Source organism: Humulus lupulus, chromosome 2 (genome assembly GCF_963169125.1).
Source record: "Humulus lupulus chromosome 2, drHumLupu1.1, whole genome shotgun sequence".
Classification (NCBI taxonomy): domain Eukaryota; kingdom Viridiplantae; phylum Streptophyta; class Magnoliopsida; order Rosales; family Cannabaceae; genus Humulus; species Humulus lupulus.
Genome location: NC_084794.1, coordinates 109,037,303 through 109,055,263, shown reverse-complemented (window position 1 = coordinate 109,055,263; position 17,961 = coordinate 109,037,303). Strand labels below are relative to the sequence as shown.

At 38.0% G+C, this 17,961-nt stretch overlaps 1 protein-coding gene across 1 annotated transcript; it reads left to right on the top strand.

Annotated features, from left to right (window-relative positions):
- Positions 1 to 15,046: 15,046 nt before the first annotated feature.
- Positions 15,047 to 17,492, top strand: LOC133818352 (F-box/LRR-repeat protein At3g26922-like). Its single transcript, XM_062251152.1, has 3 exons — positions 15,047 to 15,254; positions 15,710 to 17,026; positions 17,177 to 17,492. Exons 2-3 carry the CDS (start codon positions 15,779 to 15,781, stop codon positions 17,336 to 17,338), a joined length of 1,410 nt encoding a protein of 469 aa, XP_062107136.1. The 5' UTR covers positions 15,047 to 15,254; positions 15,710 to 15,778; the 3' UTR covers positions 17,339 to 17,492.
- The last annotated feature ends 469 nt before the right edge of the window (positions 17,493 to 17,961 follow it).

Genomic DNA, 17,961 nt, shown 5'->3' with positions numbered 1-17,961 from the left:
ATCCAAGCATTTACGATGCTATCAAGAACGTGCGGAGACGATGCTCGTTCTAGGGATTCCTCAATCATGACGAATTCAGAGTTGTCACCAATCAACTTTATGTTGATATTTTGCTTCCAATTATGGAAGTTTTCTCCGGTGAGTTTCTCCATCGAAAGTTGAGAAAGGATGGGAGTAGACACTACTTAACTTAAAACTACAAATTATCAATAAAGTAGAAAACTTCCATAATTGGAAGCAAAATATCAACATAAAGTTGATTGGTGACAACTCCGAATTCGTCATGATTGAGGAATCCCTAGAACGAGCATCGTCTCCGTACGTTCTTGATAGCATCGTAAATGCTTGGATAACACCGTCTCCACACGAACGTGATGGAACCGTGAATTCTCGGATGGCACCGTGTCTGCACGTTCGTGATCAACTCAACTATGGTCTGACGCAACTCATGAACGAGCTTCAGATTATTGAACCTATCATGGGTGGACCTAGTAAAGGAGGTGAAAATAAGACCACTGATGTTGCTACTCATCTAGCTAAGGCTGAAGCTAACCAAGCTTCGTCTTCGAAAGCTGGAAACAAGAGGAAAGGTGGACAAAACAATAACCCCAAGCCTGCAAAAGCTGCAAAGGCGAGTGCACAACCAAGTGCACAGACGCCTAAGGGGAAAAATAAGAAAAACAAGAAAGGTAAAGGTAAATGTTTTCACTGCAAAGAAAATGGGCATTGGAAACAAGATTGCCCCAAGTTTCTAGCAGATAAAAACAAAGGTAATGATTATAGTTCATTTATCTTAGAAACATGTGTTTTAGAGAATGATAACTGCGTTTGGATTATTGATTCTGGATCTACTAACCATGTTTGTAACTCTTTACAGCTTCTTGAATCGTGGGAGGAAGTGAACGAAGGCGACTTAAAGCTTAGAGTTGGGAACGGAGCGTTCATTGCGGTCCAAGCTAGAGGAAGAGCTCGTCTGAAGTTCATAAATAAATTTTTTATTTTAAAAGATGTATTTTTTATTCCGGATTTTAGTAGAAATTTAATTTCAGTTTCCATGTTGCAATTAGAATGATTTGTTATGACTTCCACAAGTTTTAATATATCTATTTCTTTCAATGGATCACAATTGTGTATTGCATGTTTGGAAAACGGGCTTTATATTCTGCGACCTAACGAACCCCTCGCTCTTAACAATGATTTATTCAAAGTAGCTAAACCTAGGACCAATAAACGTCAAAAGACCGATAACAATAATATGACGTATTTATGGCACTTGAGACTAGGTCACATTGGCTATGATAGGATTCAAAGACTTACAAAGGACGGACCTTTGAGGGAACTCACCTTAGGTGAATTACCTGTTTGTGAATCTTGTCTAGAAGGCAAACTGACCAAGCGTCCATTCTCTGCAAAGGGTGATAGGGCCAAAGAACCACTTGGTCTTGTGCATTCAGATGTTTGTGGACCTTTGAATATACAAGCCAGGGGTGGTTTTGAGTATTTCGTCACTTTCATTGATGATTACTCTAGATACTCATGTCTTTACCTAATGCATAGGAAATCAGAAACATTTTCAAAGTTTCAGGAATTCCTAGCAATGGCTCAGAACCAGTTAGGTAAAAGGTTAAAGATCTTGCGATCTGATAGGGGTGGAGAATATTTGGATATGCAGTTCCAAGATCATTTAACTAAACTTGGGATTTTATCACAACTTACTGCCCCAGGTACTCCGCAACAAAATGGTGTAGCGGAACGCCGAAACAGAACTTTATTGGAAATGGTTAGATGCATGCTTAGTTACTCAACTCTACCAACTTCGTTCTGGGGACATGCAATTGAAACCGCAAATGACATTCTCAATGTCGTGCCGTCAAAATCAATCCCCAAAACACCTTTAGAACGCTGGAATGGTCGTGAACCTAGTTTACGCCATTATAGAATCTGGGGGTGTCCCGCTCACGTCCTGAGGAAAAAGGAGGGAAAGCTAGAACCGCGAACTGAAGTTTGCATGTTTGTTGGCTATCATAAAGGTACTCGGGGTGGACTTTTCTACAGTCATTCAGAAAAGAAAGTGTTTACTTCTACAAATGCTACTTTTCTGGAAAATGACTATGTCCAGAACTTTAAACCTCGCAGCAAAGTAGTTTTAGAGGAGATGGTTAAAGAATTGACTCCAACCAATGTTCCATCGTCATCAACGCGTGTTGATGATGAAATTCCCACTCTTCATGTACAACCGACGCAAGTCGATTTAAATGAAGAAAGTACCACTGTTCCTGAGCAAACAGTCACGGAGCCTCGTCGTAGTGGGAGGGTTTCTAGAAACCCAGTTCGCTATGGTTTGGATGGTGAAACCAATATGGTTGTTGGTGACACTAGTGATGATGATCCATTGTCTTTCAACACAGGCAATGGCTAGCCCAGAAAAGGAACTATGGCTCGAAGCCATGAAACAGGAAATGGAATCTATGTACTCAAATTCCGTCTGGGATCTTGTGGAAGCACCTAGTGACTTTAGGGCCATTGGGTGCAAGTGGATCTACAAGAAGAAACGAGGTGTTGATGGAAATATCGAGACTTATAAAGCTCGATTAGTGGCAAAGGGTTATACCCAAAGAGAAGGCGTGGACTATGAGGAAACTTTTAGTCCGGTAGCCATGCTCAAATCCATTCGCATCCTCCTATCCATAGCAGCCGCTCTCGACTATGAGATTTGGCAAATGGACGTCAAGACATCTTTTCTTAATGGAAAGCTTGACGAGGTCATTTATATGGATCAGCCAGAAGGATTTAAAGTATCTGGACAAGAAGGAAAAGTTTGTAAGTTAAATAGGTCCATCTATGGACTTAAGCAAGCTTCTCGTTCCTGGAATCTTAGGTTTGATGAAATAATCAAAACCTATGGCTTTGAACAAAATATTGATGAGCCCTGTGTTTACCAACTAAAGGCAAATCAAATAGTGGTATTCCTGGTCCTTTATGTAGATGATATCTTACTCATTGGAAACAATGTTAAGAAATTATCATATGTGAAGAATTGGCTGAGCACTCAATTCCAGATGAAGGATTTGGGTGAAGCAAGTTATGTTCTAGGTATCCAGATCATCAGGGATAGAAAGAACAAACTTTTAGCTCTATCTCAAGCAGCTTACATTGATAAAGTGCTTGAACGTTTCTCAATGACAAATTCCAAGAAAGGGCGTCTACCGTCCCGCCATGGAATTCATCTTTCAAAGAAGCAGTCTCCCCAGACTCCTGAAGAGGAAGATGCAATGAGAAAAGTTCCTTACGCATCTGCAGTTGGAAGTCTGATGTATGCCATGTTGTGTACTAGACCAGATATCTGCTATGCAGTGGGAGTAGTGAGCAGGTATCAGTCAAACCCAGGACCGGAACATTGGATAGCAGTTAAGCATATCCTGAAGTATTTGAGACGGACTAGGGATTATATGTTAGTCTACAAGGGTGGTGTTCTAAACCCTGTAGGCTACACCGATTCAGATTTTCAGACTGATGTCGATGACAGAAAGTCTACTTCTGGAATGGTGTTTACTCTTGGGGGTGGAGCTGTGATTTGGAGAAGCGTAAAGCAGTCTGCAATCTCAGATTCCACCATGGAGGCTGAGTACATAGCCGCGTCAGAAGCAGCTAAGGAAATAGTCTGGCTAAAGAAGTTCTATTCGGATCTTGGTGTTATTCCAGAAATGGATAAACCGCTTGTGTTGTTTTGTGACAATACAGGAGCGATAGCCAACTCAAAAGAACCTCGAAGTCACAAGAGGAGTAAGCATATAGAAAGGAAGTATCACATTATTCGAGAATATGTGGCTAGGGGAGATGTGAAGGTTATGAAGATTGCAACTGAAGACAATCTTGCAGATCCGTTTACAAAGACACTACCAGAAGCTACACTTGATAAGCATATCAAGGAGATGGGATTAGTAGAATTAAGGCATTAGTTTCAATTAGTGCAAGTGGGAGTTTGTTGGGGTTTTATGCCCTAATTAAAACCCAAATTCTTTGTAATCTCATTTTATTATCAATAAAATAATAGAAATCATTTTTTTGACTTGGTTAATCACTTTGCTCACATGTTTTATTTTCATGATTATTTGTTTAATATAAACTTCTATTAAATCCCGAGCATATAGCTAATCTTATTTATAGTGACGTAATCACAGTGGAATATAAATATGATTATATGTTCAAAAATAAGTTAGTCCTAAGATTAGTCAGTGCACTGGATTTACACTGACTTGCCAATCTACGATATGATCTACTTACACATTACAGTGTTATGTTCTTTCCAGAACATTAGCAAAGTAGATAAGATCGGATGTATTTGTTACATCGGACAGGACCGATATTGACAGTTGATAAGATAAGTAAACATACCGTTATTATCTATTCTAGTCATATCATATAGTTGACCATAGGTCAATTCAATCTCAATTCTGAGTGGTTAGTATTCTAACTGATTGTATTATTTGAGTTCTTTGACTTGTTCGTTACCATCTTACCCTACGGACTAGCCCATACTTACATCTTGGGAACTCGGTAGTATAATTGAGTGGGAGTGTTAATCATAGATATGAACATCTATAGCTTCTGATGAAGAAGTGAAACGATGGTTTCCTTTTAGTTTGGTTCAAGGTGTTAAATGATAGAGATCTCATTTCAGTAATTAAATTAGTTTACTGAAATATCATTTACAAGGAACTAAGTGTTTTAAGGATAAAATACAATGAGGGGTAAAACGGTATTTTAGTCCTATCTCATTGTAGACCGTCTATAGAGGATTGAGTGACAATTATGGTTGTAACAATGGATAATTAATAGCGTATCTATATTTGTTATAGAGCGTTCTATGAATTCAAGAGTGCAATTCTGAGTCTATAGTGGAGTCACGAGGAATTAATAAGTTAGTAAATTTATTTGTTAGATTTATGATAACTTATTGGAGCTTGATTTCATAGGCCCATGGTCCCCATTGTACCTTGGATAAAATCATCTAGATAGTCTCAATTAATTGATTTAATCATCAATTAGAATTATCAAAGTTGACCAGGTCAATTTTGGATAGTTTCACAGAGTTGTGTAATTTTGAGAAGAAAAGAGAAATTATGGCAGATTTATTAATTAAGATAAATTGGTATCTAAATTAATAAATAAATTTAAATCAAGGTTCAAATTATAAATAATTAATTTGATAAAGGATTTAAATAATTATTTAATTAATTAAATCAATAGAAAATAATACAGGCCTTGATTTTAAGTCCAATGGGCTTATAATCAAATGGGAAATTTCACGGGCCTATAGTCCATGATAATTTCGACCTAGGGCTTCAAAATGGCTGTTATTTTATTGATTTTTTAATTAAATTAAATGGCCTAATTGAGTCTATAAAAGGAGTGCTTATAGAGAAGTCAAAACAGGGGTTTTTTTATAAGTCAGATTTTCTGATAGTTTTATATTCTCTCTAAACACAAGTCCTTTTCTAAGCCTCTTTGTATTTTCTCTTCTTCTCTCTATATCTATCTCATGTGTTGAGAATTGCCCACACTAGTCTAGGTGGTTCTAAGGATACATTGGAAGATCGTGAAGAAAATAGAAGATCGGTTCAGTTTCTTGATAATACTCTGCGACAGAGAGGATACAAGAGTTAGAGAAACTGAAGGAAGGACTCTTAATTCCGCTGCGTATACTGTAAGTATTCTATTTTTGTTTCTCTTTGAATTCAATTTTAGAAACATGTTTTAGGCTATCTCGTATTAATTTGTTTAATATTAGATATACATGAAAATAAATAAAGATCCTGTATAAGTTTTTTCCAACAGCTGCAACATTGGCGAATCTGCTCAATTTTCTTTCAATGACTCACCAGGTTGTTGTTTTATGTTGGCCAATGAGTCAGCCTCTACACGAGTTTCCTTTGAAGCTCAGAACGCTCTCTTGAACTCGGAAGATAATTTCTTCCAAGAGCTTATCAAATGTTTTTTGTACTTTTCGAACCACTGTCTAGCAGGTCCAATTAGATTCGTGGGGAACATAATACATCTTAGGTCAAACCCGACAATGTGGGCCATCATTAACGTATTGAACATCTCGAGGTGGTCGGATGGATTTGTGTTTCCATCAAATGTTGGCATGTTTGGCATCCTGAAGCCAATAAGATACGCAGTAGCAACAATGTTTGGGGCGAAAGGTTCAAGCTCCTCACCAGAGTCACAATCATCAATCCCTTTTCCAGATAAGAGCTTCTTCAATTGCTCCTCCATCAAGGCCAGCCGCTCGAGGGTTGGGTCTTTGGTCTCTAGGTTAGCTAGGATTTTTTCACTAGCTCCCATCCTATTGTACACGTTTGATGGGTTGTTTCCCGCCAAGTTTGAGCTTGGTTAGGTGGGATATCCCCATTTTGGCGTACGATAGACGGACCTCCCTCATGTTGAGTATAACTCATATCATTGTTGCGAGCTGGATACCTCTTTTGTGAACTCAGATGATCATATAGGCCAGGATGTGGATCGAAACGAGGACTTTGTGCTGAGCTAATATGGTTCCTTAGGTTTCTCTTAGACCTGCCTCCACGTTGGCTCCCCGTCCAGTAACATCCTTTTACGAAACTTACAGCCTATAGCTGAGATCGAGGACCTAGATTATTAACACGTGCCCGTGGGACGTAAGTGTCTACTGACGGGGGAGGATTTCTTCTGCTATTTCCATGAGCTGGAGCGTCTCTTTGTGGGCGCGATAGTGTAGGATGTCTAACCGATGATGGCAGATGTCCTATCGGTGAGGCTATCCTCGTTCCATCAGAACGAACTAAATTAACTCATCTTGGTTCTACCCCGATGCCTCGAGTTCTCTGTGCCGGGGGTTCTGATCGTGGTGCAGGAGGATTCACTGGGGTGTTTTGTCTCTGTGAATTTGTCCTAGCTCGCTCTGGTGGGTTGTTATGGGCATTCCTGGGAATCTTTGCGGAAGGCACAAAGTTGGGGGTCACAGTTCTGACCGACTAACTGACATGCGGATGATGGTTCCTGTGATGATTAGTGGGCTGAATACTTCGGTGATTTTGCTCTGAAGGTACAGAGCTCGGAGTGGCAGTCCTAACAGAACGACTAGGTTTGAATCGGTTATTCCTGTGGGACTTGTGGGACTCATTTTGCCTCTTTCCGACATTAGCATCGGTTGCAAGAGGGGGTAATCGAGCCAGGACCTCCTCGATATGTTTGTTTGCCCTAGGAGATGGATCCTTAATTGGGCATTCCCCATCTCAATGGCTATTAGATATCTTGGATTAGGATTTGGTGGGCGTGACTCCCAATGTCGTCTTAGCCCACCAGTTGCTTCCCAGGATGTTGCTGAACATCTGGGCCCTTTTCAGTGGGAATGGTTGTATGATGCGTCTCTTACCCGCCAAGCTGTTCCATTTTGTTGTCATGCATCGATCGAGCAACCACCATGGCGAACGTAGAATGAAACTTGTAAAATATTAAGCACTAATTCTCTCTCAATGAAAGCACCAAACTGTTGACGCGGTTTTTCGCCAACAGTAGATTTAGAAATTTAATAAGAGTATTAGTGCTTATTTGCAAACCGTAATGAACTTGTATGAACCCTTTCTTACCCACACAATTTTATGTGGTTCAGTGGTTAAAATCCACCTAGTCCACGACAATATTATTTTTCTCTCACAGTTTCTGCAGAGTTTCAATATTACAAAATGGCAGTCCTCTTTCCTATCCATTATCCCTGATATTTATAATGGAATTTCCTAGACAAGTTTGGGTAACTGTGTGCATAAATATGGTAAACATTTAATAAAGACAATTCTCATTTACATAGCAATATGATTGCATTACAGAATATACTCCAGTTATCTCGGATAATAAATGTTTAATACAACCTTGACATTAATGAGTGTATAGAGTGCCTCTGAATCTCTTGGGATCCTTCAGTATGCGTCATGATCAGGTTTCCATGAGCTGAACATATTCAGAGCACCCTAAAGGGGATACGATCACTGCATGTCTCGAACTAGACCGTCATCCTAAGAGGCAACTTGCCAATTACCTGAATGTTGTGCTGCCACGTCCTAACTCGAGCTGCTCACATCATCATTAGTTAGATATTCTACTCGTATGCTTTTTCCATATATTCATATGCCAATTGTACCCCTAGTTAAGTGATTAAACATGTGCTAATTTTTAGGATACAATAGTGAGTACACCATTTTGCAACTAAGCGAGCTTTGTATCATTCTATTGCACCATTAGACTTGTGTTTTACTTTGAAGACCCATCTGCTTCCAATAATGTGTTGTCTGTGAGGCAAGGAAACGATATTCCAAGTGTTCTTGGCTTCAAGAGTTGAAATTTCAAATTGCATAGCATCTTGCTGCTCTTTTATTTTGGAAGCAACATAGTAGGAAGTGGGTTCAATTGAGTTGTTGGCAGCAAGGATGACAGCCCGAAATTTAGGGGAAAATCTTTCATATGATAAAAAATTAGCTAATGGATGAGCAGTAGACGACATGAAAGTGGTATAAGAGAAAACATACTCATTAAAATGTTGAGGTTTATGTACTACATGACCAATTTTGGTCATAGTAGTGGTATTATTTTCCTTGGATACTGAATCTAAAGGAGTTGTTGAAGGAGGTCTCAGATCTTGATGTCTCAATGAGGGACTGTAACAACCCAAATTTTCTAATAAGGCTTAGGGCCTTGATTAGCGTGCGTGGAGGGAAATAAGAGAATTATGGATATAATATGTGAGTTTATGTGAATATGTGTTAGAGATGCATGTTTAGTTGAATTAAATATGCAGGTGGGCCCCGTTTGGATGTTAGGGGTATGTCTGTGATTTTAGCCCGTTGAGGGTATGAATGTGATAAATGTGATACGTTTGTGATATATATCTGAGTAGCACGATCCGAGACAGTCCTAGGGAGTAGTTAGCCAGAAAGTCACAACGGGGTTGAGAATCCGACTCAGGGGGTGAGTCGAGGGGTATTTTGGTTATTAGATGTATTATGGGGCTATCGGGTTGTGGAAATAAATATTTGAAGATATATTTGAGGTTAGAATTTCTAGGAGGGAATACTGGGGAAATTTACCATTTTTTCCCTCGGGGATGTTTTTGGCACCCCGAGCCTTGAGGTAACCTTATATACTTAAGTTGAATAAAACAAAACTTAGAATTATTTAGAACTCTCAGAAACCGACTCTTTCCTTCACCTTTCTTTGGAAGACTTTCTCTCAATTTGAAGCCTTGGGAAAACTCTTGGTGAATCAAGCTAGAGACTAAGAAGTGGAGCTGGGATTTTGGGGAGATTAAAGCTTGGAACTTAGAGAATCTACACAGAAACATAACTCATCAAGGTAAGCTCCTAATATGTTGAAGTATGTCAATTTGCAGCTGGTTTTAAGGTTGAATATTAGAGTTTGCATGTTAGCTAAGTTTGGATTTGTTCTTGATTGCTTGGCTGAGTTTTGGGGCTAGTTTTTGTTAGGTTTTGATGCTGAGATTGTGTTAGAGCCTTTGTGATAGTTAGTCTGGATTGTTGGCTTGATTTTGGGGGAAATTAGACTGGTTTTCTGAGGTGGAAATGTTGAGTTTTTCTGGGTTCGAGGGGTAGGGTCGCGGCTCTGTTCTTGCTGAGCAGCAGCCCCTTAGAACTTGGGGCGTCAGAAATTGGAGGTGCGCCACGGCGCCCTTCAGCAAGGGTCGCGACGCGTGTGGGAAATTTTGAGGCTAGGCCTCGGGTTGAGCTGGGGGCCGCGACGCTTGAGGTACTTTTGGGTTTTTAAGAGGTTTTAGGCTCGAGAATTCACTAGTTAAGGCTCGGGATGGATTTTATCACCCGGATTGATAGGATTCAAGGTCTCGGAGATTAAAATTGTGATTCAAAGCTATTTAATGGATTAGAACTTGATGGATGAATGTTGTTAATGCGTTGTGACTAGGGCTTTGGCGAGGCTCAGGTTAGGGGACTGTGCTCGGGGCATCGATGCTTTGAAAGCTCGGGACACAGGTAAGAAAACCACTGCTCCCATAGAGCTTGTATGCAGGGCAGAGCCCAATATGTTTGTATTGCAGGGCGTATCCCTTTGATTGAATTTGTTCATGTTCAGTATATGTTTTATTATGCTATGAATGCAATTGTGTAAATGTTCGGCAAGAGCTGGAAACGGCGCAAGCCGAGGTCGGCAGGGGCCAGGAACGGCATTAGGCACATGGAGTGCAAGGTCGAGTGCAGCAAGGGGCCGGGAGCAGCGTTGAGCATGTGGAGTGCGAGTTGCCAGGGCGAGACCCTGAAGGATACCTGGGATATCCTCACGGTGTGGACCGCAAACCCAAGGCCTGGTAAAGCGCCTAGGACGACATGACCATATGTGTTTAGCCTATTGATGGCCTGTTTATATGCTGAGTGTTTATTATGCATATGTTTTATGCTTGTAAGGGTTTTCTTGCTGGGCTTCGGCTCACAGGTGCTATGTGGTGCAGGTAAGGGCAAGGGGAAAGTCGACCAACCATGAGTACGGAGAGCGTGAAGCGGCGCGTACATGTTTGGCCTGCCTGGCTGCCACGGCCAGGGATATTTTTGGGAAAATGGTTGAACTAAACTCAGATTTTGTTGTCTAGTCGACTTTGGTTGTAATTATATGCTGTAGATATTTCTAAACAGTATTTTGGGATCCCAAATGTCAAACACTTTATAATTTTCAGCAAATGGTATTATTTTTAAAGTTTATAACTCTGTTTATGATTTAATTACACTTTTGACCTAAAACCTCGATTAGCGAGTTAAATGCACGTTTTTTTTAAACTCACTTAGTAACGGCTCTAAGGAAGTAGGGCGTTACAGGGACAGACCTCAATGTTAGAACATGTCATAGGAGTTGAACAAGGCAGGATTTGGTTAGAAAAGAAACTATCAACAACTACTTTTGCATTATATTGAAGTGGAAAAATGTCCTCATAAAAAATGACATCTCGAGAATGAGAGATTTGGTTTGTTTCTAGGTCCAAAATAGTGTAAGCTTTCATAAAAATGCCAGCACTTGACAGAGAACTAAATTTATTTCTTGTTCTGTCTAGAGTAAAAACATAAGCAAGACAGCCAAAACTTTTAAGGTGCTCATAATAAGGTAACTTCTTATTGAGCATTTCAAATGGTGTCTTATGTTGTTTTTTTTTTAAAAAAAAAGGAGTTCTATGAGTTCTATTGATCAAGTAGACAACAGTAGTAATCACATAATTCCAATAAGATAAATAAATATTAGATTGAAATACAAGGGCTATAGCAATATTTAAGGTGTTTTATGCTTACGTTCAATGACAAAGTTTTGTTGAGGGCGGTCAACACATGAATGGAAATTTTTAATGTCTTTGGATGCATAAAATGAAGTTAAGTTTAATTCATTTGCATTATCACATCTTATGCCTTTTATGTTAATTGAATATTGATATGCAATAAGAGTAAAAGAAATTAGGAATAATAGTTTGAACATCAAATTTTAGTTTTAATATGAATGCCCAAGTATATCTAGAATAATCATCAACAATGGCAAGGAAGTATTTGAAACCCTCAATTCTCATGGGATGAAAAGGACCCCAAATATCAATATGGATTAAATCAAAAACAACTAAAGTTGTTTTATTTCGATAATCAAAAGGCAAACATTTTTGTTTTGCAAAGTGACAAATAGAACACAGTTTATCATGGGCTTTAGAAACATCAAAATGCAAGGTTTTATTGAGAGAATTAGTAACAAAAAAAGATGGACGCCCTAGGCGATTATGCCAATGGTGAGCATCATTACAAACAATAGAATGAGAAAAAACATTAGAACAAGAAGAAATAGTAGTTTTTTCTTGCTCAAAGATGTACAAATTGCTAATTGTATGAGTTGTCCCAATCGTTGTACCCACAGTGAGGTCCAGAAGAGAACAAGATTGAGAAGAAAAAAAAAGGGAATGTGGACTGTTTTGTAAAAAAGCATTGCTTGAAAAAAGATTGAAATGGAATTGCAGAACAAATAAAGCATCATGAAGAATGAGATTGTGATTTAAATGAATAGTCCCTGATTTTTCAATTGCAATTGGTAAACCATTTGGAAGAGTAACAATATTGGAAATAAGTTTGTTAGAGAAAGATGTAAAACATTTGATAACAAAACAAACATGGTGAGTAGCACCACTATCAACTATCCAAAAATTAGAGGGAAGAGATACAATGTTACCAGAAATGTTAGAAACCAAGGGTGGATTAAGGTATGAATTTGATGGCCCTTGTTGTAGTTTTTGGTTGATAAGAGACACCATGTTGTGACATTGAGAAAGCAAGCCATTGTGATTGATAGGAGCAGCAGGTGTCATAGATTCCACGACATGATGGGGAGTTGGTGATGTAGAAGCCACTCCATGATGAGGAGCTATTGATGTAGAGGCCACTACATGATGAGGAGCTATTGATGTAGAGGCCATGACATGATGAGGAGATGTCATGGTGTGATGAGCAAATTCTTGGCATGTCTTCAACCTTCTTGATGTATCTTCCATGGGAAAACCATGGATAAAAAAAAATATTTATCAACAAGATGTCCTCGCCTTTTACAATGGGAACAGGTCAGTCTTGGTTTTTTATTTCTTGTTTGGGTGTTCTTGGTTGTAGAAGAGGTAGGGACAGTAGCTTTGCGTACAGAAAGTTGAGAATTGCCAAGAGATCTTTGGTGTTCTTCTTGGACAACCATAGAAAACACCTTAGATAGAGAAGGTAAGGGATCATAGAGAAAATTTTGAGCCCTAACTTGAGTAAATGATTCATTTAATCCAGTAAGGAATTGAAGGGCATGTTCTTGATTATAAAGATCTATTAATTTCTTGATTGCTCCACAATGGCAACCTTAACTACAAGGAGTATACGACCAGAATTCATTGAGTTTATCCCATAGAGATTTGAGCTTTGTGAAGTAGTTGTTCACATCTGAATCACCTTGCTTGATACTATTGACAGAGGTCTTCAATTGGAAGATGTGTGGCCCATTACTTTGGTTGAAGCAATCATGAAGGTCATTCCACATAGCCATAGCTGCTTCAATGTACATGATGCTTCCTGCAATCTCTTTAGAAACAACTTGAAGAAGCCAAGCCATCACCATACTATTGCATCTCATCCAAGAAGAAAAATTGGGATCATCAAGGAAAGGGACACATCAACGAAAGGGGCTTTATTCTTGGCAGCTATGGAGATGGTGGAAGCCCTTTTCCAAGTCTGGAAATTGTATTGACCAGTGATAATTGAAGGTGCAAGAACATAATTTGTTTGATCTCCATTGCTGAGAAAATAAGGGCTTCTGGAATCCTCATGAGCAAGACGATTATTGGGCTCAATCGGAGCAGCTTTTGGGGCATTAGGGTTTGGATCACCATTGTTGGACTCAATTGAAACATTCAGAGCAGAGGGAATGCTAGGAGGGATCATAGTGGATTGACAGGATGTTTGGTGGTTGGAGACTCTGGAGCGCGCCATTGAAGATGAGAAGAACGAAATTAATCGTGAGAGGAGAATATTTTCTCTAATACCATGTTAGTGTAAGAAAACCTTATTTTATTGATTATATAAAACACTGTCACAAAGAACCTGCCGAGTCTATATACTCAGCTTAGAAAATAAATAAAATTACAACTTGTAAGTAAGTCTCAACTAATCAAAACAATTCAGCCAGGATGATGACTCAGCTAATCCTAATAATTAATACACATTTAAAAAAAATCAAAACTGTATTCTAGAGCTGTAAATACGGGCCGAGCTTTTGAGCACGGCACGAAACCGGCACGAGCACGACACAGCACGAAAAAATATGGGCTTGGGCCAGGCACGGCACGACACGACAAGCCCGAAGGCACGACACAAAAGCACGAACAAACTAGTCCGAAAGCACGACACGATAAAAAACCCGATATTTTGACATTAATAATCATAATAAATTTTTATTTGTCAATAATTAATAAATTAAAATGATAATATATGTCTTATTTTTTTCAATGTTTATATTTTTATAATTATATTAATTTATTTTAAGATTTGTTAGTTAAATTTTTAGCATTTATTAGTAGGTATTAAAATTCTAATAATTATTTTTGATATAATTTTGTGTAAAATATTGTTAAAAAGTATATAAAAATATCTAAAATTATAATTTAAACAAAAAAATGTATTTGGTTTGGTGGTAAGTCCATTGATGGTTAAAGAGGAGGTAGAAGGTTTAATTCTCCATCCTCACATTTTTTAGCAAAAAAAAAGTTGGCCCAAATTTGGGCCCGAATAAGGAAAGTGGGCCGGCACGAGCACGAGCACGGCACGACATGGGCCGGGCCCATAGGCCGTGCTGGGCCTACTCTTTCAAAAATGGGCCAGCACGAGCACGACACGAATTGAATATGGGCCGGGCCCGGCCCGAATTTACCGGAGGCACGAAAAATATGAGCCGGGCCGGGCGGCCCACATTTACATCTTAGGGTCGTTTCTTTAAACATAAATCCTTAAACTATCAAGATCACCCTAAAAACAGGGTTTTTATTTTTGATATTTTTTTATGATTTCTGCTATAGAGGAGCTTCGATCTAAGTTTTGGAAATAATAGAACGCAGATGAGCTTAAACTTGTTATAGAGTGAAACTTTCCAGATATAGATCTGATTCTCTTGATACACTTTAAATGTTGCACGTTTATTTATTTATTTTTGCTCCAACTGCAAGTGACCCCTCCCAAGGCAGGACACACCAAATCATATGAAGGAGACAAATGCTACCCAAGTACATAAAAATGAAGAAGAGAGAGTGGGAAGTGGGATGTATAGAATAAAAAAGATTGACTAATAATAATTTTTTTTTACTAATAATAAATTTTTAATGAGTTGGGCCTACATAAATGAAAAAACAACAACAACAAACCACAAATTCATGACACGTAGTTAACAAAATAGACTCATCGTAGGTGTTGAGGATTACACTTTTTCAAATCATCACCCCATCGTCTCAAAACCACTAATCAATTATTTTCTTCTCTTCTCTTCTCTGTTGAACAAAAAATTATTTCCTAATTTTCTTACATATATTAAAAAAAAAATTAAAAAGCCCGCCCGTTGAGCATTTTTCAGCATAAATACCCAAAAACCCACCGGTTAATATCTTCCAAGTAGAAATTCTCCTCATTGGTTTCCCTCCTGGGCACATCTCGCAGGTAATTTTCTTTCATTTCCTCACATTTTTATTATTTTTGTTTTGTTATATGTTTATTTTTTATTCCACAGAGGAAAAAGGATAAATTAATTTAGGGTTTTTTGTGCTTGATCTTTTTATGGACACAGGATTATTAAAATTCGTAGATTAACAAGTTCCAAACTATACACGGCTTAGTAGAGTCTTTTACATTATATATGTGTGTATTTCTGTCATTGTACTAACTGAAGCAACAAATGGATGTTTACTTATTTTGTGTATAACTTTAGTGAACAGATATTTCTGATCAGTCTATGTATATGTTGTATATGTTATTGTAAAACCCATGAATATTTCTATGTGCCAAATCACCGAATTAATAATCTGGCTTTGATGATTGTCAGCTGCATTTTGTGTTAATTTAGCTGTTCTTTATGATTGTTTGTGTGAAATTTGATTCATTTTCTCATCATCCAGATTGTAGATGTGTTCCATGACTGAATCAACTAGGTGTTACTAGTTTTGGTATTATCTTTCCTTGTCATTATGGCTACAAAAAGGTTAAAAGAGCAGCATACAACAGAGGGAGATTTAGAACCTAAGTCCATGGCTGAGGATAGAATATCTGACTTACCTGACTCTATCATCATTCACATACTATCTTTTCTTCCAACCATAGTTGCCATTCGGATGAGCCTCCTTTCCAAGCGATGGAGACGCATGTGGAGTTTGATTAAAGTGTTAAACTTCTCTGTTTCGAGGGATGTTGAATTTTTTAGAAGACCCAATAGTGAGAAAAGTAATGAGAGGAAGAAGTTCTTTAACTTTGTAGATCGGTGTTTGAATCGCCCATATGCTGATACAAGCATTGAAAAGTTTAAGCTTGAGGTGGAATACTATGGAGGCCGTCATCGAATGGATCGCTGGATGAGATTTCCATTAAAAAAGAATGTTAGGGAGTTAGTCCTACATGTCAAGCGAGCTAGGTCTTTGTATTGCTTACCAAGTGCCCTACTTAGTTTGAGAACATTAACCCTTCTCTATTTGAATGGTTTAGAATTGGCCATCAGTTATGGTTCTCCTATCGTAAACCTTCCATCTTTGAAAGTGTTATGTCTGTTGAATGTTGTAATGAACGATCAAGTATTGAACAGTCTACTGTTGGGTTGCCCTTGTCTTGAGAAGCTTCATGTACATTATTGTTCCGGTTTGCTAAATCCACAAATTTTGAGTTTGAGCCTGAAATCCATGGAATACTATGAATGTTATAGATATTTTATTCAGACATTAACTGTTGAAGCTAAAAATCTTCAATATTTCGAATACAAGGGAGGCAGTGTGAGAAAGGACAACTGTCATGTCAACCTTGTTCATTGTGTGGAGATTAAAAGTCTCTCATTTTCTCATGTTTGTATGACTGGTCGATGGTTTGAAGATCTAATTCCCCGACTTACCTTCCTTGAGAGTTTGAAAATAGATTCTTGCTATGGGGTGAATCATATCAAAGTTAGGAATCAACATTTAAAAGAACTCGACTTTGATTGCTGCCTTAATCGATTGGAGTCGACGACAGAGATTATAATCGACACACCAAGTTTGGAATCCCTCACATATTCTGGCTGTTTAACATTTAGAATTTCTGTAAGCGCACCAAAATTGTTGTATGCTGATATCAATGTTTGTGGACAACTTGATAAGACTGCTTATGATATGGAGTGGTATACTAGTCTAATAAAATTTCTTTCTGAGTTCAATGGGACCAAGAATATTAGAATATTTTGTGGCTCTGAGAAGGTATGTTTGCACTGACAATCGATTTTATCATTTTCATATGCTGTCTTAGTTTTAACGATTATTGCAAATACGACTCAATTTATGATTATTGCAAGTATGACTGGTAATGTTTTTTTTACTCTCCATATTTCTTGTGGTTAATGTGTATAGGCTCTCATCTTTCCAAATGAACTAAGAGATATCCACCCTTCTCCTCTGTCTGATGTCAAGTATTTGAAGGTAAAGACAGCTTTTCCGTTGGTTAGAAAGGAAATGTTCAGGAAGTCTATGCATTGGATTTCACCTACTTTGGAGACATTAACAATTGAATAGTTGTATCAGATTTGGCCTTCTTTGCAGACATTAACAATAGAATTATTTGTATCTTTCCTTTGCAGTCATGAGATGTGGATGTGAGTTCACTTTGATTATGTAAACTAAACTTGTGACTTCTTAACTCATGACTCGTGTTGATTTCTATACTAAATTCCTTCTTTACAACTAAGCAAAAGAGATAGATTAGCATGAGCATTTTTTAACTTGTTTGATTCAACATCATATAATAGACAATTCAAGAATTTAGGAGATGCCAATGTCAGTTGCCAAGAGCCCGTGCACTGTTGTCTTGAAAATAAAATTAAACTGAAATACAGGTAGTACATTCTTACTAGTATGTGTTTTGTTTTTAATAAGTTTATTTAGTTTTTGTATAATGTAGACACTATTCATCCGTTCTATCGAGATCTCGATTCAATGATTTGTAGTGCTAATAGGAAAATGCTGAATATCCTTTTTTTTTTGGGAGAGAGATTCTATTATTTTTGTTAATTATATACTCTTTTGGATTTGTAACTTCAGTAACATGCTTTACGGGTATTATGTCATATGCCAATTTTTCCATTTTTACAACGTGTGTAATGTAGGATATGCATATTCTTCAACTTTATCATCTAATA

Coding starts and splice junctions, on each gene's coding strand:
- LOC133818352 (XM_062251152.1), top strand. CDS start 15,779: ATGGCTACAAAAAGGTTAAAAGAGCAGCATACAACAGAGGGAGATTTA. Junction 17,027..17,176: donor TATTTTGTGGCTCTGAGAAG/GTATGTTTGCAC, acceptor TAATGTGTATAG/GCTCTCATCTTTCCAAATGA.